General features: G+C 37.5%; 2 protein-coding genes across 2 annotated transcripts in view; one reads left to right on the forward strand and one right to left on the reverse strand.

Moving 5' to 3' along the window:
• The window catches only part of ACAD11 (acyl-CoA dehydrogenase family member 11), a 101,321-nt gene that overhangs the window by 38,198 nt on the left and 42,258 nt on the right, over positions 1-20,865 (forward strand). The window contains exons 12-13 of the mRNA XM_003265228.4: positions 12,650-12,757; positions 14,540-14,638. Coding sequence (XP_003265276.1) covers positions 12,650-12,757; positions 14,540-14,638 — 207 coding nt within the window. The remainder of the gene's footprint in view (positions 1-12,649; positions 12,758-14,539; positions 14,639-20,865) is intronic.
• Positions 15,658-20,730, reverse strand: ACKR4 (atypical chemokine receptor 4). Its single transcript, XM_003265229.2, has 2 exons — positions 20,554-20,730; positions 15,658-17,491 (listed from the first exon to the last, which is right to left on the reverse strand). Exon 2 carries the CDS (start codon positions 17,480-17,482, stop codon positions 16,430-16,432), a length of 1,053 nt encoding a protein of 350 aa, XP_003265277.1. The 5' UTR covers positions 17,483-17,491; positions 20,554-20,730; the 3' UTR covers positions 15,658-16,429.

Here is a 20,865-nt window from a genome sequence, read left to right on the forward strand (position 1 = left end):
TAAAGAACCTTTGAAAAATCTAGATTCCCAGCCTCCATCCCTAGAGATTCTGATTCAGTATATCTAGGGTAGACCCTGGGAATATTTTTTTTTCAAATTACTCTGATTATCCTAATGCTACCAGTCAAGGGCTAGCACTTGATTTGTAGTAGGATGATTATGGGACAATATCGAATGGCAGGCCCATCCCTGCACAAGATAGGCCTCAGTATTGCTTTCTGTGTTTATGCATGGCCCTGGTGCTAAAGCTCTACCAAAAATAAGTTAATGCAGGCTGCCAGAGAGAGGTATATAAGACAGTACTGGACTTCTGAGACAGAACACAGTCTGGATTTTCCACACTGGACTTTGTCTCATTGCTTTGGCATCATTAAAATAGTTGGTAGATTTCTGATAATGGTTGAACTTGTCCCTGAAATGATTTTCTCTTTTCTAAACACTGATTTATCAAATTACTGCTCTACTACATTGTAATCCAATAATAAGCTACTGTAAAAGTAAAGTCTATTCACAGAGCTTCTAAAGATTTCATCTCAACTGTGTAAGGCTATTACATCATTCTACAAAGGTAGCATGATTTTGTGGAAAGGGAACTGAATGGGTAGTCTTTTTGTTTAAAACATTTTTGATTGCTACTCATAGTAAGAAATACATTTTATATTTTATATTGTGACCCAATTTGTAGAATATATAGGTGTATGTATATGTTCAGAATGAATGGATGGATAGATGGATGGATGGATGGATGGATAGATGTATATTATTGAAACAAAAGTTTCACAAAACAAGAGTTTATCTTACTACATGCAAGTGCATTTGGATATTTTCCACTGAGTCTAATCTAATGCATTCTATTTTGTTCTATTTCATTTTTTAGAGAATGCTAGCTATATTCCATTAAGTTGATTTCATGATGCACTAATGGATCATAATATGAAAAAGAATGCTACCAAAGACTTCTCTTGCAGATTCAGCTCTGCCACTATTTTATAATTTGACCTGTGAACTCACTTTTCACTAGATGGTCATGGATTTTTCTCTAGCATTAAAATTTCATGAGTCCATCAGCTGTACTGCCTAAATGAGATAACTAAATTGCTGAAATTTTAAAATTGGACAGAGATTTGCTCTAAGAAATGATGAGCAACTCTCCTAAGCAAATGAGTTGTGTAAAACTATAAATAGAAAACTAGGCGTTTTCTCTTTGTGGTGGAGATACCATGAAGGCCTCAAGCATTGCATTTTGGATCATTTCCAAAGCAGATGAAGAAGGCAGTATAATTGATGTTGAGTAAATACTTCGAGAGGTTTCTTAAGTATGAAAGATGAATTTCTACTCAAGTCACCCAGATCATTTCCCAAATAGTTATAAAACATATGGGAAACATATGTAGTCTTCCAGTTTGCCCTTTTCCCCCCTTCGTTAAGTCGTACAACATTGTATATTGGAATGTTGAAAATAGCAACTTTAATTCTAAAGCTATTACTGGAAAATTTGGGGGCCTTTGGGCTGGTATTTGTTTTATATACTTCAAGTTCTGGGATACATGTGCAGAACATGCAGGTTTGTTACGTAGGTATACACATGCCATGGTGGTTTGCTGTCATCTACATTAGGTATTTCTCTTAATGCTGTCTCTCCCCTAGCCCCTCACCTTGCGACAGGCACTGATATGTGATGTTCCCCTCCCTGTGTCCATGTGTTTTCATTGTTCAACTCCCACTTACAAGTGAGAACATGCAGTGTTTGGTTTTCTGTTCCTGTATTAGTTTACTGAGAATGATGGTTTCCAGCTTCATCCATGTCCCTGCAAAGTACAGGAACTCATCCCTTTTTTATGGCTGCATAGTATTCCATGATGTGTATGTGCCACATTTTCTTTATCCAGTCTGTCATTGATGGGCATTTGGATTGGGTCCAAGTCTTTGCTATTGTGAATAGTGCTGCAATAAACATACATGTGCATGTGTCTTTATAATAGAATGATTTATAATCCTTTGGGTATATATCCAGTAATGGGATTGGTGGGTCAAATGGTATTTCCGGTTCTAGATCCTTGAGGAATCACCACACTGTCTTCCACAATGGTTGAACTAATTTACACCCCCACCAACAGTGTAAAAGCTTTCCTATTTCTCCACATCCTCTCCAGCATCTGTGGTTTCCTGACTTTTTGATGATCGCCATTCTAACTGGCATGAGATGGTATCTCATTGTGGTTTTGATTTGTGTTTCTATAATGACCAGTGATGATAAGCTTTTTTTCATATGTTTGTTGGGCTCATGAATGTCTTCTTTCGAGAAGTGTCTGTTCATATCCTTCACCCACTTTTTGATGGGGTTCGTTGTTTTTTCTTGTAAATTTGTCTAAGTTCTTTATAGATTCTGGATATTAGCCCTTTGTCAGATGGATGAAGTGCAAAATTTTTCTCCTATTCTGTAGGTGGCCTGTTCACTCTGGTGATAGTTTCTTTTGCTGTGCAGAAGCTCTTTAGTTTAATTAGATCCCGTTTGTCTATTTTGGCTTTTGTTGCCGTTGCTTTTGGTGTTTTAGTCATGAAGTCTTTGCCCATGCCTATGTCTTGAATGGTATTGCCTAGGTTTTTTTCTAGGGTTTTTGTCGTTTTAGGTCTTACATTTAAGTCTTTAATCCATATTGAGTTAATTTTTGTATAAGGCGTAAGGAAGGCATCCAGTTTCAGCTTTCTGCATATGGCTAGCCAGTTTTCCCAACACCATTTATTAAATAGGAAATCCTTTTTTTTTAAATTTTATTATTATACTTTAGGTTTTAGGGTACATGTGCACAATGTGCAGGTTTGTTACATATGTATCCACGTGCCATGTTGGTTTGCTGCGCCCATTAACTCGTCATTTAGCATTAGGTATATCTCCTAATGCTGTCCCTCCCCCATCCCCCCAACCCACAACAGTCCCCGGGGTGTGATGTTCCCCTTCCTGTGTCCATGAGTTCTCATTGTTCAATTGCCACCTATGAGTGAGAACATGCGGTGTTTGGTTTTTTGTCCTTGCAATAGTTTACTGAGAATGATGTTTTCCAGTTTCATCCATGTCCCTACAAAGGACATGAACTCATCATATTTTATGGCTGCATAGTATTCCATGGTGTATATGTGCCACATGTTCTTAATCCAGTCTATCATTGTTGGACATTTGGGTTGGTTCCAAGTGTTTGCTATTGTGAATAGTGCCACAACAAACATACGTGTGCATGTGTCTTTATAGCAGCATGATTTATAGTCCTTTGGGTATATACCCAGTAATGGGATGGCTGGGTCAAATGGTATTTCTAGTTCTAGATCCCTGAGGAATCGCCACATTGACTTCCACAATGGTTGAACTAGTTTACAGTCCCACCAACATTGTAAAAGTGTTCCTATTTCTCCACATCCTCTCCAGCACCTGTTGTTTCCTGACTTTTTAATGATGGCCATTCTAACTGGTGTGAGATGGTATCTCATTGTGGTTTTGATTTGCATTTCTCTGATGGCCAGTGATGATGAGCATTTTTTCACGTGTTTTTTGGCTGCATAAATGTCTTCTTTTGAGAAGTGTCTGTTCATGTCCTTTGCCCACTTTTTGATGGGGTTGTTCGTTTTTTTCTTGTAAATTTGTTTGAGTTCATTGTAGATTCTGGATATTAGCCCTTTGTCAGATGAGTAGGTTGCAAAAATTTTCTCCCATTCTGTAGGTTGCCTGTTCACTCTGATGGTAGTTTCTTTTGCTGTGCAGAAGCTCTTCAGTTTAATGAGATCCCATTTGTCAATTTTGGCTTTTGTTGCCATTGCTTTTGGTGTTTTAGACATGAAGTCCTTGCCCACGCCTATGTACTGAATGGTATTGCCTAGGCTTTCTTCTACGATTTTTATGGTTTTAGGTCTCACATGTAAGTCTTTAATCCATCTTGAATTAATTTTTGTATAAGGTGTAAGGAAGGGATCCAGTTTCAGCTTTCTACATAGGGCTAGCCAATTTTCCCAGCACCATTTATTAAATAGGGAATCCTTTCCCCATTGCTTGTTTTTGTCAGGTTTGTCAAAGATCAGATAGTTGTAGATATGTGGCATTATTTCTGAGGGCTCTGTTCTGTTCCATTGATCTGTGTCTCTGTTGTGGTACCAGTACCATGCTGTTTTGGTTACTGTAGCCTTGTAGTATAGTTTGAAGTCAGGTAGTGTGATGCCTCCAGCTTTGTTCTTTTGGCTTAGGATTGACTTGGCGATGTGGGCTCTTTTTTGGTTCCATATGAACTTTAAAGTAGTTTTTTCCAATTCTGTGAAGAAAGTCATTGGTAGCTTGATGGGGATGGCATTGAATCTATAAATTACCTTGGGCAGTATGGAAATCCTTCCCACATTGCTTGTTTGTGTCAGGTTTGTCAAAGATTGGATGTGTGGCATTATTTCTGAGGCCTCTGTTATGTTCCATTGGTTTATATATCTATTTTGGCACCAGTACCATGCTGTTTTTGTTACTGTAGCCTCGTAGTATAGTTTGAAGTCAGGTAGCATGATGCCTCCAACTTTGTTCTTTTTGCTTCGGATTGTCTTGACTATATGGGCTCTTTTTTGGTTCCATATGAAATTTAAAGTACTTTTTTTCTAATTCTGTGAAGAAAGGCAATGGTAGCTTGATGGGGATGGCATTGAATCTGTAAATTACTTTGGGCACTATGGCCATTTTCATGATATTGATTCTTCCTATCCATGAGCATGGAATGTTTTTCCACTTGGTTGTATCCTCTCATATTTCCTTGAGCAGTGGTTTGTAGTTCTCCTTGAAGAGGTCCTTCACATCCCTTATAAGTTGGATTCTTAGGTATTTTATTCTCTTGGTAGCAATTGTGAATGGGAGTTCACTCAAGATTTGATTCTCTGTTTGTCTATTATTGGTGTATAGGAACACTTGTGATTTTTGCACATTGATTTTGTATCCTGAGACTTTGCAGAAGTTGCTTATCAGCTTAAGGAGATTTTGGGCTGAGATGATGGGGTTTTCTTTTTTCTTTCTTTTTTTTTTTTTTTTTTTTTTTTTTTGAGATAGAGTTTCGCTCTTCTCGCCCAAGCTGGAGAGCAGTGGTGCAATCTTGGCTCACTGCAACCTCTGCCTCCCAGGCTCAAGCAATTCTCCTGCCTCAGCCTCCTGAGTAGCTGGGATCACAGGCGCCTGACACCATGCCCGACTAATTTTTGTACTTTTAGTAGAGAGCTGGTTTCGCCATGCTGACCAGGTTGGTGTCAAGCTCCTGACCTCAGGTGATCCATCCGCCTTGGCCTCCCAAAGTGCTGGGATTACAGGCATGAGCCACTGCACCCGGCCAGTGGTGGGGTTTTCTAAATATACAATCATGTCATCTGCAAACAGTGACAATTTGACTTCCTCTCTTCCTATCTGAATACCCTTCATTTCTTTTTGTTGCCTGATTGCCCTGGCCAGAACTTCCAATAATATGTTGAATAGGAGTGGTGAGAGAGGGCATCCTTGTCTTGTACTGGTTTTCTTTTTTTGTTTGTTTTGTTTTGTTTTAGAATATAATTTTTATTTATTTATTTTTATTATTATTATACTTTAAGTTTTAGGGTACATGTGCACAACGTGCAGGTTTCCTACATATGTATACATGTGCCATGTTGGTGTGCTGCACCCATTAACTCATCATTTAGCATTAGGTATCTCTCCTAATGCTATCCCTCACCCCTCCCCCCATCCCACAACAGGCCCTGGTGTGTGATGTTCCCCTTCCTGTGTCCATGTGTTCTCATTGTTCAATTCCCACTTATGAGTGAGAACATGCGGTGTTTGGTTTTTTGTCCTTGCAATAGTTTGCTGAGAATGATGGTTTCCAGCTTCATCCATGTCCCTACAAAGGACATGAACTCATCATTTTTTATGGCTGCATAGTATTCCATGGTGTATATGTACCACATTTTCTTAATCCAGTCCATCGTTGTTGGATATTTGGGTTGATTTCAAGTCTTTGCTATTGTGAATAGTGCCACAATAAACATACGTGTGCATGTGCCTTTACAGCAGCACAATTTATAATCCTTTGGATATATACCCAGTAATGGGATGGCTGGGTCAAATGGAATTTCTAGTTCTAGATCACTGAGGAATTGCCACACTGACTTCCACAATGGTTGAACTAGTTTACAGTCCCACCAACAGTGTAAAAGTGTTCCTATTTCTCCACATCCTCTCCAGCACCTGTTGTTTCCTGACTTTTTAATGATTGCCATTCTAACTGGTGTGAGATGGTATCTCATTGTGGTTTTGATTTGCATTTCTCTGATGGCCAGTGATGAAGAGCATTTTTTCATGTGTCTGTTGGCTGCATAAATGTCTTCTTTTGAGAAGTGTCTGTTCATATCCTTTGCCCACTTTTTGATGGGGTTGTTTGTTTTTTTCTTGTAAATTTGTTTGAGTTCATTGTAAATTCTGGATATTAGCCCTTTGTCAGATGAGTAGGTTGCAAAAATTTTCTCCCATTCTGTAGGTTGCCTGTTCACTCTGATGGTAGTTTCTTTTGCTGTGCAGAAACTCTTTAGTTTAATTAGATCCCATTTGTCAATTTTGGCTTTTGTTGCCATTCCTTTTGGTGTTTTAGACATGAAGTCCTTGCTCATGCCTATGTCCTGAATGGTATTGCCTAGGTTTTCTTCTAGGGTTTTTATGGTTTTAGGTCTAACATGTAAGTCTTTAATCCATCTTGAATTAATTTTTGTGTAAGGTGTAAGGAAGGGATCCAGTTTCAGCTTTCTACATATGGCTAGCCAGTTTTCCCAGCACCATTTGTTAAATAGGGAATCCTTTCCCCATTTCTTGTTTTTGTCAGGTTTGTCAAAGATCAGATAGTTGTAGATATGTGGCATTATTTCTGAGGGCTCTGTTCTGTTCCATTGGTCTATATCTCTGTTTTGGGACGAGTACCTCACTGTTTTGGTTACTGTAGCCTTGCAGTATAGTTTGAAGTCAGGTAGTCTGATGCCTCCAGTTTTGTTCTTTTGGCTTAGGATTGACTTGGCAATGTGGGCTCTTTTTTGATTCCATATGAACTTCAAAGTAGTTTTTTCCAATTCTGTGAAGAAAGTCATTGGTAGCTTGATGGGGATGGCATTGAATCTATAAATTACCTTGGGCAGTATGGCAATTTTCACTATATTGATTCTTCCAACCCATGAGCATGGAATGTTCTTCCATTTGTTTGTATCCTCTTTTATTTCATTGAGCAGTGGTTTGTAGTTCTCCTTGAACACATCCTTCACATCCCTTGTAAGTTGGATTCCTAGGTATTTTATTCTCTTTGAAGCAATTGTGAATGGGAGTTCACTCATGATTTGGCTCTCTGTTTGTCTGTTATTGGTGTACAAGAATGCTTGTGATTTTTGCACATTGATTTTGTATCCTGAGACTTTGCTGAAGTTGCTTATCAGCTTAAGGAGATTTGGGGCTGAGATGATGGGGTTTTCTAGATATACAGTCATGTCATCTGCAAACAGGGACAATTTGACTCCCTCTTTTCCTAATTGAATGCCCTTTATTTCCTTCTCCTGCCTGATTGCCCTGGCCAGAACTTCCAACACTATGTTGAATAGGAGTGGTGAGAGAGGGCATCCCTGTCTTGTGCCAGTTTTCAAGGGGAATGCTTCCAGTTTTTGTCCATTCAGTATGATATTGGCTGTGGGTTTGTCATAGATAGCTCTTATTATTTTGAGATACTTCCCATCAATACCTAATTTATTGAGAGTTTTTAGCATGAAGCGTTGTTGAATTTTGTCTAAGGCCTTTTCTGCATCTCTTGAGATAATCATGTGGTTTTTGTCTTTGGTTCTGTTTATCTGCTGGATTACGTTTATTGATTTGCGTGTGTTGAACCAGCCTTGCATCCCAGGGCTGAAGCCCACTTGTTCATGGTGGATAAGCTTTTTGATGTGCTGCTGGATTCAGTTTGCCAGTATTTTACTGAGGATTTTTGCATCAATGTTCATCAAGGATATTGGTCTAAAATTCTCTTTTTTTGTTGTGTCTCTGCCCGTCTTTGGTATCAGGATGATGCTGGCCTCATAAAACGAGTTAGGAAGGAGTCCCTCTTTTTCTATTGATTGGAATAGTTTCAGAAGGAGTGGTACCAGCTCCTCTTTGTACCTCTGGTATAATTTGACTGTGAATCCATCTGGTCCTGGGCTTTTTTGGGTTGGTGGGCTGTTAATTACTGCCTCATTTTCAGACCTTGTTATTGATCTATTCAGGGATTTGACTTCTTTTTGGTTTAATCTTGGGAGGGTATATGTCCAGGAGTTTATCCATTTCTTCTAGATTTTCTAGTTTATTTGCGTAGGGTGTTTGTAGTATTCTCTGATGGTAGTTTGTATTTCTATGGGATCAGTGTTGATACCCCTTTATCATTTTTTATTGTGTCTATTTGACTCTTTTCTTTATTAGTCTGGCTAGTGGTGTATTTAGTGAATCTTTTCAAAAAACCAGCTCCTGGATTCATTTATTTTTTGAAGGGTTTTTCTTATCTCTATCTCCTTCAGTTCTGCTCTGATCTTAGTTATTTCCTGTCTTCTGCTAGCTTTTGAATTCGTTTGGCTTGCTTCTCTAGTTCTTTTAATTGTGATGTTAGCATGTCAATTTTAAATCTTTCCCGCTTTCTCCTGTGGGCATTTAGTGCTAAAAATTTCCCTCTAAATACCGCTTTAGCTGTGTCCCAGAGATTCTGGTACATTGTGTCTTTGTTCTTACTGGTTTCAAATAACTTATTTATTTCTGCCATAATTTCATTATTTATCCAGTAGTCATTCAGGAGCAGGTTGTTCAGTTATCATATAGATGTGCGGTTTTGAGTGAGTTTCTTAATCCTGAGTTCTAATTTGATTGCACTGTGGTCTGAGAGACTTTTTGTTATGATTTCAATTCTTTTGCATTTTCTGAGGAGTGTTTTACTTCCAATTATGTGGTCAATTTTAGAATAGGTGCAGTGTGGTGCTAAGAAGGATGTATATTCTGTCAGTTTGGGGTATAGAGTTCTGTAGATGACGACTAGGTCTGCTTGGTCCAGAGCTGAGTTCAAGTCCTGAATATCCTTGTTAATTTTCTGTCTCATCAACCTGTCTAATATTGACAGTGGGGTATTAAAGTCTCCCACTATTATTGTGTGGGAGTCTAAGTCTCTTTGTAGTCTCTAAGAACTTGCTTTATGAATCTGGGTGCTCCTGTTTGGGGTGCATATATATTTAGGATAGTTAGCTCTTCTTGTTGCATTGATCCCTTTACCGTTATGTAATGTCCTTCTTCGTCTTTTTTTATCTTTGTTGGTTTAAAGTCTGTTTTATTAGAAACTGGGATTGCAACCCCTGCTTTTTTGTTTGTTTGTTTTTGTTTTGCTTTCCATTTTCTTGGTAAATCTTCCTCCGTCCCTTTATTTTGAGCCTATGTGTGTCTGTGCATGTGAGATGGGTCTCCTGAATACAGCAGACCAATGGGTCTTGACTCTTTATCCAATTTGCCAGTGTGTGTCTTTTAATTGGGGCATTTAACCCATTTACATTTAAGTTTAATAGTGTTATATGTGAATTTGATCCTGTCATTATGATGCTAGCTGGTTATTTTGCCTGTTAGTTGATGCAGTTTCTTTATAGTGTCGATGGTCTTTACAATTTCGTATGTTTTTGCAGTGGCTAGTACCAGTTTTTGCTTTGCATGTTTAGTGCTTCCTTCCGGAGCTGTTGTAAGACAGGTCTGGTGGTGACAAAAGCTCTCCCAGCATTTGCTTGTCTGTCAAGGATTTTATTTTTCCTTCGCTTATGAAGCTTAGTTTGGCTGGATATGAAATTCTGGGTTGAAAATTTCTTTTCTTTAAGAATGTTGAATATTGGCCCCCACTCTCTTCTGGCTTGTAGGGTTTCTGCAGAGAGATCTACTGTTAGTCTGATGGGCTTCCTTTTGTGGGTAACCTGACCTTTCTCTCTGGCTGCCCCTCACGTTTTTTCTTTCATTTCAACCTTGGTGAATCTGATGATTATGTGTCTTGGGGTTGCTCTTCTTTAGGAGTATCTTTGTGGTGTTCTCTGTATTTCCTGAATTTGAATGTTGGCCTCTCTTGCTAGGTTGGGGAAGTTCTCCTGGATAATATCCTGAAGAATGTTTTCCAATTTGGTTCCATTCTCCCCGTCACTTTCAGGTACACCAGTCAAACCTAGGTTTGGTCTTTTCACGTCATCCCATATTTTTTAGAGGCTTTGTTCATTCCTTTTCATTCTTTTTTCTCTAATCTTGTCTTCATGCTTTATTTCATTAAGTTGATCTTCAGTATCTGATATCCTTTCCTTGATTGATTCAGCTATTGATACTTGTGTATACTTCACGAAGCTCTCGTGCTGTGTTTTTCAGCTCTGTCAGGTCATTTATGGTCTTCTCTAAACTGATTATTCTAGTTAGCAATTCCTCTAACCTTTTGTCAAAGTTCTTAGGTTCCTTGCATTGGGTTAGAACATGCTCCTTTAGCTCAGAGGAGTTTGTTATTACCCACCTTCTGAAGCCTACTTCTGTCAATTCGTCAAACTCATTCTCCATCCAGTTTTGTTCCCTTGCTGGTGAGGGGTTGTGATCCTTTGGAGGAGAAGAGGCATTCTGGTTTTTGGAATTTTCAGCCTTTTTGCACTGGTTTTTCCTCATCTTCGTGGATTTTTCTACCTTTGGTCTTTGATGTTGTTGACCTTCAGATGGAGTTTTTGTGTAGGCGTCCTTTTTGTTGTTCATGCTATTCTTTTCTGTTTGTTAGTTTTCCTTCTGAGTCAGGCCCCTCTGCTGCAGGTCTGCTGGAGTTTGCTGGAGGTCTACTCCCAACCCTGTTTGCCTGGATATCACAAGTGGAGGCTGCAGAACAGCAAAGATCGCTGCCTGTTCCTTCCTCTGGAAGCTTTGTCCCTGAGGGTCACCCACCACACACCAGCTGGAGCTCTCCTGTTTGAGGTGTATGTCGACCCCTGTTGGGAGGTGTCTCCCCATCAGGAAGCATGGAGGCAGTTGAGGAGGCAGTCTGTCCCTTAGCAGAGCTCAAGCACTGTGCTGGGAGATCCGCTGCTCTCTTCAGTGCCGGCAGGCAGGAATGTTGAAGTCTGCTGAAGCTGTGCCCACAGCCACCCCTTCCTGCAGGTCCTCTGTCCCAGGGAGATGGGAGTTTCATCTATAAGCTCCTGACTGGGGCTACTGCCTTTCTTTTAGAGATGCCCTGCCCAGAGAGGAGGAATCTAGAGAGCTGGTCTGATATTTTTTTAATGGGAAATAATTTTTCTTGTTGGTGTAGTTTATCCAAGTTTTTTTTCCCAACCTGTAAATGATAACTTTGTGAGCTTTTCGGAAGAAACTGATAATTTTTGGATATTTTGAATTTAATATTTACCTTATTTTTACTATAAAAAGTAACAGTGAATTTAAAACAGGCAAAGAAAACAAACAATGAGCTTCATGAATTATAACTCAGGACTTATTTTCTCCTTCAGTCAAAAAGAATGTTAAGCTGTGTTAATCTACAAGGAATTTTGTTAATGTTGATATAATGTTGGCTCTGTTAGGAGTGCCTGAACAGAGTGCAGACATCTTGAGAGATTTAACTTACGCAACTCAATTTTCATAAGCATTTCAGTAACTATCCTTAAAGTCATTGTAAATGTTGATATGAAAATTGTTTTCTCAAAATCTTCTGAATAATCAACACTCAAGGGAAAGGTTTTAGACAGTATTTTAAGAAATTTGACAGGAATCGAAAATCAGAGGAAGCCATCTAGAAAATTTTACTCCATGGCAGTCATGAAGAATTCTTTGTTAGCCAAGGGCGATACTACAGTGCATCATGTACTATAAACAATACCCTCCAAGGGTCAGAGAGGGTCTTTGAAGTTATCTACTGCCATTTTCTTTCCAGGGCAGGGATTCTGTCTTTAGCATCCTTGAGAATTGTGAAGTATTTTCTAGGTAGTATGGGGTACATAAAAGTAAGAGCAATGTTAGAGGTACATAGAAATAATTGTTATGTGAGTTCAGAGGAAGGAGGTATTACTGACTGGGTAATCAGAGATTCTTTGCAGAGGAGGTGGCTCATAAGCAGGAATTTACTTGTGAAGGACAGGGAGAATTTCACTTGAGAAAAAGCCTGGCCCAAGCAAATATGTGGAAATTAGAAAGCATAGGGTGTGTTTGAGGAACAGCAGATAGAATTAAGGGCTGGAGTCTCAGTAGGACATGCAATGTTGATTGTTCTCTGGGAGCATTGCAATCACTTCTAGCAGGGCATATTTGCAATACAGCAGGCGAGGTTTAGGCCAGTAAATTGTTTCCTTCAGTTCTAATTGAGTTAGACGTCATTAGTGCCATTCTTCATTGGGATGAGCTGAAGAAGAGTCTGTGATTCAGAACAAGTTGAATAAATATGCACCAAATGCCCTGTGCTTGTAAATATTTATGACATGCTGTCAGTATAAATTATATTTACCATATGTTTCAAAATATTTTTGTTAGCAAACATTTGCTTTAAAAAGATACATTTCTGTACTCTCTACATAAAGTTGTGGATTTCATATTGATAAATTTTCAAATGCAAAACAAATACTCCTTCTTTATATATAGACACAGGGAACATGGAGGTTCTGCACCTGTATGGAAGTGAGGAACAGAAGAAACAGTGGCTTGAGCCTCTTCTTCAAGGGAACATTACCTCTTGCTTCTGTATGACAGGTAAATGCCAGTCACCATTCTCTCCTTGTGTAGTCAGTCATCCCGGAGTTATTATGGATGAGCTGAAGAAATACAGGATGTGGTTCTGTGTTTCAGTCAAATTTGCCATTGGCCAAAAATGTGAGTATGTTTATTCTGAGCCTGTTATTAAATTTTGGCATTTTCAAATGTTCAGAAAAATATGATCCTCTCCTTTGTTAGAATATCAGATGATGTTCTCTAGTAGCCTGCTATAGCATTAGCAGCAGAGTAAACTTAGTTTCACAATTTTTTGATGTCATTACTAAAATTGCTATATATGAATATTTAAGATCATCTTTGCTCTTATGTATGAAATATCTATCTTTGTGATAATTTTATATTGATACTTATAAAATATTCAACTCTTCCATAAACCCAGAAAAATAGAAATTTCACCAGTACTGGACATATGGCTCAAATTATAATCATGTGGGAAAATAAAGGAACATGTTAATAAAAACAGATTTAATATCATTTGTACATAGGAAGCATTAAGAACTCTTCAATAGAAAAAAATCATTGTTTTGTGATTTAGTTTAGTATTAAACCAAATTTTGCGTGTCCATAATTTTTAAGTGCTTTCAATAATGGCCAGATTTTATTGTTTTGTATAACATAGCATACATTTATACAGTACTCCTCTTTTATCTGAAGGGGATATGTTCTAAGACCCCCAGTGGGTGTCTGAAAACTGGGGATAGTCCTGAACCCTATTTAGACTATGTTTTTTCTTATACAAATGTACCTATGATACAGTTTAATCTATAAATTAGGCATAGTAAGACATTAATAATAACTAATAATAAAATAGAACAATTATAACAATACTCAGAATGGTACACTATTTAAAAATTACGAATTGTTTACTTCTGGAATTTTTCACTTAATATTTTTGGAATGCAGTTGGCCTCTCATAACTGAAACCTCAGATAGCAAAACTACAGATAACAGGGGACTACTATAATAGCAGAACTGATCTCCATTTAAATCAGTAATAGGCATTTATTGAATACCTACAGTAGGATGTGTTGTCTACAAAGCACTAGGTGGGGTTTACAAAATAAGTAGAATACACAGCCCTTTTTCTAAAAAAGAAAAAAAAAAAGCAAATCTTAAGTTTTAGGAACAGAACACATGGGATATCTGAAGGACTCATTTAAAGGGGTGTCATATTAGCAAGTGCAGATTGCTATGATTGAGAGCTAGACAGTTCTGAAGTGTCATGCAGTAAAGCAGTTGTCTAAGGGTGTCCCATGGACAACTTTCTTAAGACCTTAAGTGTTGAACAGGCTTTAAAGAATGCAAAGTATATAAATCAGTGAAAGCATTCCTGATGGAATTTGCAAGGCACATTAGAAATTGCTTAAGAAAGTAAACTATATGGGGGGGAATCTGTCTTGCCAATCAATATTTAGTACATATCTCCATTGTGAGAAGTAGAAAACATTACTTTTATCTACATTTGCCGATTGGAGAAAGGACTGGGTTGTATCCCAACTCATATATCAGTGAGGAACCCAAAAATACAAGTCAAAATACTGATCCCCAATGTTCAGTATACTTCATTCATTCACTCATTCTTTCAGTGCACATGTATTGAATACCTACTGTGTGTAGGTTATGGGAAAAGCAGGGTGGAATGGGGAGTGAAAGGACATTGGAAAAGATAAAGATGCCTTTGTTTTTAAAGTTTTCATATCCTTATCTAAGTCTACTGATGATATCTGCCTGCCTGCAAATTCAGCTTTTGTTTATTTATAGAACCTGATGTAGCTTCAAGTGATGCCACAAATATTGAATGCAGCATCCAACGAGATGAAGATAGCTATGTAATTAATGGCAAGAAATGGTGGAGCAGTGGTGAGTGTTCAGCCTAATTTTTTCACCTAACACATTGATCCTTTGTGCCAGATGCTATGCTAGAATATTGCTATGATACGTAGTGATCAGTTTCATGATCATAATTCTTTAAATTCTGCATGTGTAGGCCAGGCGCAGTGGCTCAGAACTGTAATCCCAGCACTTTGGGAGGCTGAGGCAGGTGGATCACCTGAGGCAAGGAGTTCAAGACCAACCTGGCCAACATGGTGAAGCCCTGTTTCTACTAAAAATACAAAATTAGCCAGGCATGGTGGCAGGCACCTGTAATCCCAGCTACTCAGGAGGCTGAGGCAGGAGACTTGCTTGACCCCAGGTGGCGGAAGTTGACGTATGCTGAGATGGTACCACTGCACTTCACCCTGGGCAACAAGAGCAAAACTCTGTCTCAAAAAAAAATCAAAAAAATAATTAATTAATTCTGCATGTGAAAGCATTTTCAAACTTAGAAATAGTGGTTGAAAGAAAAAGTAATTTTAAAATAACATATGTTGGTTAGGTGATGTTTAAGAGCAGAAAACATGTCATTTTTTGTAGTTTTAGAGATAAAATTCATTATTGCATACTATTTTTGACCAGTGTAATTGCTAGCAAAATTTAATTTTAGTAGGAGCATATTACATGGATTATAATAATTTACAGCAAATATTTTTTTAAAAAGATAAGCTGTTCATGTTAATTAACAATAATTTATTGTGGTACATATTTTTATTACTCAAAAATAAAGTGTTTAAATGAAAATAGGACATTTTATGCATGGGATAATATATTTTTTAGTCAATCGGCAGTGGTAGACTCATATAAATGGATGAGTTCTTTAGGAAGTTAAGAAATTGGAACCCAGATGAAAATGATAGTCTGAGGATTACACCTAGACTGTATATGATAAACCTAACATTTGTCATGATAACCAGTTATTAGTAAGAAAGTTGACATCATAGAAGCAAATTATGTCTTTAGGAACTTACCAGGAATGTTTTGAAAAGAATCAGAAAAGCTTATTATAGTTTGTTTGTTTTTTTATTGCTTTTTTGGAGGAGGTGGGTTTTATAAAATTACTTACAAATTAAAAAAACAGGAAAAAAAAGATAGTTGGAGTTCTGCTGCATACTTACTCAAGTACTAAAATTATGCAGAGAAATCGTTCTTGTATTAAAACTTAGGTAATTAAAAATAATTATAAATGCCTTTTAACATGAACCTCTTTAATAATCTATTTTAGATGGCTTAACTTATAGCATAGTGGGTTTGTTTGTTTTTTTAACTTCTTTTATTTTGAAATTATTATAAATTCACAGGAAGTTACAAAGATGGTACAGAGTGGTCCTGGGTACCCTTCACCCAGTTTCCCCCAGTGGTTCCATCTTACATAATTATGCTATAATGTCAAAACCAGGAAATTGAAATTGGTACAATGTGTGTATACAGTTCTGTGTCATTTTATCACTTGTGTAGATTTATATAACCACCACTGCAACCAAGATACAAAATTATCACCACAAAGCTCTTCTTCTTTATAGCAGAGTGTTCTTATTCACTTATGCCTGTTACAATTATTTTCCTATATTGTTCATTTTAATTTTCATGTTTTGTACATTAATTATCTTGTTTCCTCTTCTTGGCTTTTATTTCTCCCCCTTCCCCCAACCCATTTTTTATTATAAGTTGTGACCACGGCGTCTGAGATTTGAGTTTCAGAATAATGCAGATGTTTTATTTGAGGGGAAAGCATCATTCATATGTATCCAAGCAAAAGGCAGAGCAGTTTTACCTTTAAATGCTAAAAGTACTGGTTGGCTCTGTAGGACCCTCAGAATCAAAAGGAAACTCCTCCACACTTTGTCTCTGTCTTCTCCAGGACCCATATTTCTTGGCCACTTTCATAACGTAGTTTTTGAAAGATGCTCCCATAAAAACATAAAGGATTGGGTTGAGGCAGCTGTGAAAGAGTGCGATGCTTTCTGTGATTTGGATGGCAATGTCCATGCGTTTGCTCATGTTGCAGTTGGTGATCAGGGAGTAGATGATGTCTATGGCTCGGCAGAACTTGACAATGTTATAAGGCAGCTGAGTGACAATGAAGACTATAACGACTGTGAGCAGAACTTTTAGGGGTCGAGATATTTTAATGTTTGGCATCTTCATGAGTGTCCTTGCCGTGATAAAGTAGCACACCCCCATAATAAGAAAGGGTACTACAAATCCGATGCAGATCTCTAGCATTTGAATCGATGCTTTCATTGATGTTCCTAGGTAGCGGGGAAAAATGGGAATGCACCTAGCATTGTCATTTACTGTATAAAAAACCAGCTGGGGTATGCTCAGCAAGATGGCAACCATCCAGACACAGAAACAGATGATCCAGCATGGTTTTCCCACTCCTGATTGGCTGGGAACTTTAGTTACTGCCACATATCTGTCTATGCTGATACAAGCCAGAAACTGCATTCCAGAGACAAAGTTTAGTGTGTACAAGGCTGAAGTTATTTTGCACATTATTTTCCCTAAAACCCACCCATGAACTGCATTAACAGCCCAAAAAGGCAGAGTGAATAGAAGGAGTAAATCTGCTACAGCCAAATTCAGGATGTACACATCTGTTTTGGTTCTCTGTTTCTTGTAATAGGCATAAATTGCCACTACCATGGAATTGCCTGCAAGTCCAATGACAAAAGCTATTGTGAGGAATACAGGGAGGAAAACTTTTGCAAATTCTCTGACATCTTCTTTGATACAGATCAATTCATATTGACTGTAGTCATAAGTGCCATTCATTTCATTTTCCTCATAATAATAATCTGTTGACTGGTTCTGTTCCAAAGCCATGGCTCCAATCTAGATGGCAAAAAGAATACAGGATAGATATTTGTCTAAATATGCTTAAAAGGAAACAGTTTTTATCAAGCTGTTTTGTTCTTTCCCTAGAATATAGCCTGTTGCTGTAACATATGTGAGCCTGAATCTAGCACTCTTTGAAATGCTTTAATGGGAGCCACATTGGAATATGACCCCAGGATTAGTTACTCAAGCTTTGCTTGTACAGTTCTGTGTGAAAGAGCTGGGATTCAAACAGGACAATAAACATAATGCCCTGGAGAATTTTCTTAATCATTAAATCCTAAATAAAAGTGAAGACTTTTATGTAAAAATGATTTTTAAAATATGAAAATTTAATTAGATTTTAACTAAAAAGAATAGTGTTATAATTTTTACATACATAATTTTGTGAATCGTAAAAGTATATCTATAACAAATTTAATAAAAATGAAAATAGTAAATTACTTGGTTTATTTAAATTTATTTTTTATTTTGATGTTATTTATAAATTTAATTTAAATAAGTTAAATAAATTCTCTCAGCATTTGCACTAAATTTCACTAGTTGCCTTTTATAAAACAAGATCTCCTTTAGCCAACTTCCCTCCAAAACTGGTCACTACTTGCTTATTGTATACTGTTTTTTAGTAGCACCACTATCCTCTAATCATCTAAGCTGTAAGCCTGCTTCATTCTTGTCTTCTCTCTTACCTTCATCCCTGATTACCAATCAGTTCCCAAGTTCTGATTCTGCCTTCCAAATAGGTCTTGAATCTGTCTTCTCCTCTTAATCTGCACTCTTCCACACATTTGCACAGTTCAGCTATTATGTTTCTCACCTAGCCTACTGCAATATCTTTCTTTTTTAATATTTAATATTTAATTTTTTTTTTGAGATGGAGTCTCATTCTGTTGACCAGGCTGGAATGCAGTGGCACAATCTCGGCTCACTGCAACCTCCACCTCCCGGGTTCATGCAATTCTCCTGCCTCAGCCTCCCAAGTAGCTGGGATTACAGGTACACACCACCATGCCTGGCTAATTTTTTCTATTTTTAGTAGAGATGGGGTTTCACTATGTTGGCCAGACTGGTCTTGCACTCCTGACCTTGTGATCCGCCTGCCTCGGCCTCCCAAAGTGCTGAGATTACAGGCGTGAGCCACCGAGCCCAGCCTATTTTTAAATTTTAATCCATTTATTTATTTATTTATTTATTGACCAGGTTATGAGACTGTTTAACTTTTGTATTTTTGATAGAGACGGGGTTTTACCAGGTTGCCAAGGCTGGTCTCAAACTCCTGGGTTCAAGCAATCTACCTGCCTTGGCCTTGCAAAGAGTTGGGGTAACAGGCATGAGCCACTGCACCTAGCCAAGCAGTATCTTTCTAACTGACATCCTGTTGTTACTCCTCCTCAATACCTCCTTGTCAAAAACGTTTTTCTTATTTCCACCAGAGTATTTGATATCTAAATTGCCAATCTGCCTCTCCTCTGTTTTGTTCCTCATCTGGAAGACACATCTCTTCACCTGAAAGCCACAATCCAAGCTCCTTAGCATAACACCCAAGGCTCCCTTCATAATGCGGTGCCATCCATGGCTCCTGCCACCTCTCCCTACTCTGTGTCCACACTAGAGACAGTGACAGGACTAGTTTCTCAGCAGTGGGCTGGCACCCACCATGCGGCAGCGTCTGTCTACATCATTGCTCATTCTGTTCCTTTATCTACCATACGATTTCCTGCCGTTCCCTGGAAGGGCCAATTCCTACTCAATAAATGCAGATGCCACCTCCCCAGAAGACTTTCCTGATGTATTAGCAATCTCTACATACCCCTCAGAGAACGGATCCATTCTGTGGAAAGGGTGTGTTTCCCATACTACCTTGTTCCTCTAGGTTTTAAGTTCCTCAAAGCATGACCTATTTGATTTGTGTTTGTAAATAAAATCTTGTTAATGTGCCTGGCACAAAGTAGCTTCTCAGTAAATATTTGTCAAATTAAAGGTTTTGCCAACAGGTATAAAGCTGTTACTCTAGAATGGATAGATGGTATGCCAGCAATCTTCCATGTCAACATTGTTACTGCACTATGTTGGCTACTAGCACCCCGTAGTATTAAGATAAGCTTGCACAGAATTCATAAGTTTTGGAATGTATAAAATAATGACTTTCAGTGTTTTTATTATAGTGCTGAATTTTTTTTCCTTTTTCTTTAGCCTTTCTATTTTCCTTGGGTTGTTTTTGTCCTCTGAAGTATCTCAAATATTCTTATAGAATCAATAATGAAAATATTATTTTTAAAACAGTGTGCCAACTTATAGTACATTTTCAAAAGAAATGTTCTTATGTTTGCTAACTTTTTTTGAACGAATATAGCAAAGAAAAGAAGGCTCTGAAGAAAGATACCACGTAGAAGAATTGTTTTCATTATTTAAAAACCGGGTGCCAACTTTTTTAAATGACTCTTTTTATCATTAAAGTTACTTAAAAAGTTCCAATCTGGAAGACTACTCTGGTCTTCATGTTCTTATGCATTAATTATTAACACAATATGAACCTTGTTCTTCCTTTCTCTTTCATCAGAAAATCTTGAACCTGATGATAAGGAATAGTATGGCCAAATATTATAATATATTAAAGAAGGGAATTTTTAAGTAAAAATTAATCTTACTAAAAATGTGAGTAAAAAAGAGTAGAAATGGAATTATTTGCAGAAATGATCCTTCTGGCAGATATATAGACATGCTTTTAAGTGTCTTTATAATTACTATGAGAACAAAAAAAAATCAGTACTTGTAAAAGGAAGTTAATAAAAGTGGTATAATAAAACCTATTTTGTCTGTAACAAAGTTTTACCGACAAGTAATGGTATTTAAAATCATATTTTCTTCTTGCTATATTAAGATTTTCATTTAAGGTTAAAGTGTACAGCTATTTTCAAGTAACTCTTTTTTTTTTTTTTTTACAAGTAAGCATTTAAACTTTTATGCATCAAGACTCCCTCTATATAAGTAAATATACAAGGTCTTTGGGCTTAAAAAAAATATTCAAGTCAGAATAAGAAAAGAAATAAAGTACCAACCTGTTGCAGTCGGCAGAGAGGAGCAGTCTTGAGTACAGAGTATAAAATCAAATGACCTAATTCCAGCTACTTTTGTTTTCACTTTACACCCCGCCTTTATCTTGTATCCAAGAAGGCTTTCCTGAAATTTAACCTTGTGAGCACTTGATCTTTTATTTCCTGTAAAACCATCTGTGAAGTTAAATTCAACTTCTTAAGTGGTTTAGGTTACAAATTTGAAAAAATCCATCTTTTTAAAAAAACTATAGACCTTTCAAAGTTTCCACTTAGTCAAAGGGGACAAGAAATGCCTGCAGCTGAGCTACTGACTGC

This window comes from Nomascus leucogenys, chromosome 8 (assembly GCF_006542625.1).
Source record: "Nomascus leucogenys isolate Asia chromosome 8, Asia_NLE_v1, whole genome shotgun sequence".
Lineage (NCBI taxonomy): Eukaryota > Metazoa > Chordata > Mammalia > Primates > Hylobatidae > Nomascus > Nomascus leucogenys.

What these genes read in the sequence shown, in the direction of transcription:
- ACKR4 (XM_003265229.2), bottom strand. Translation starts at nt 17,482, where the DNA reads ATGGCTTTGGAACAGAACCAGTCAACAGATTATTATTATGAGGAAAAT.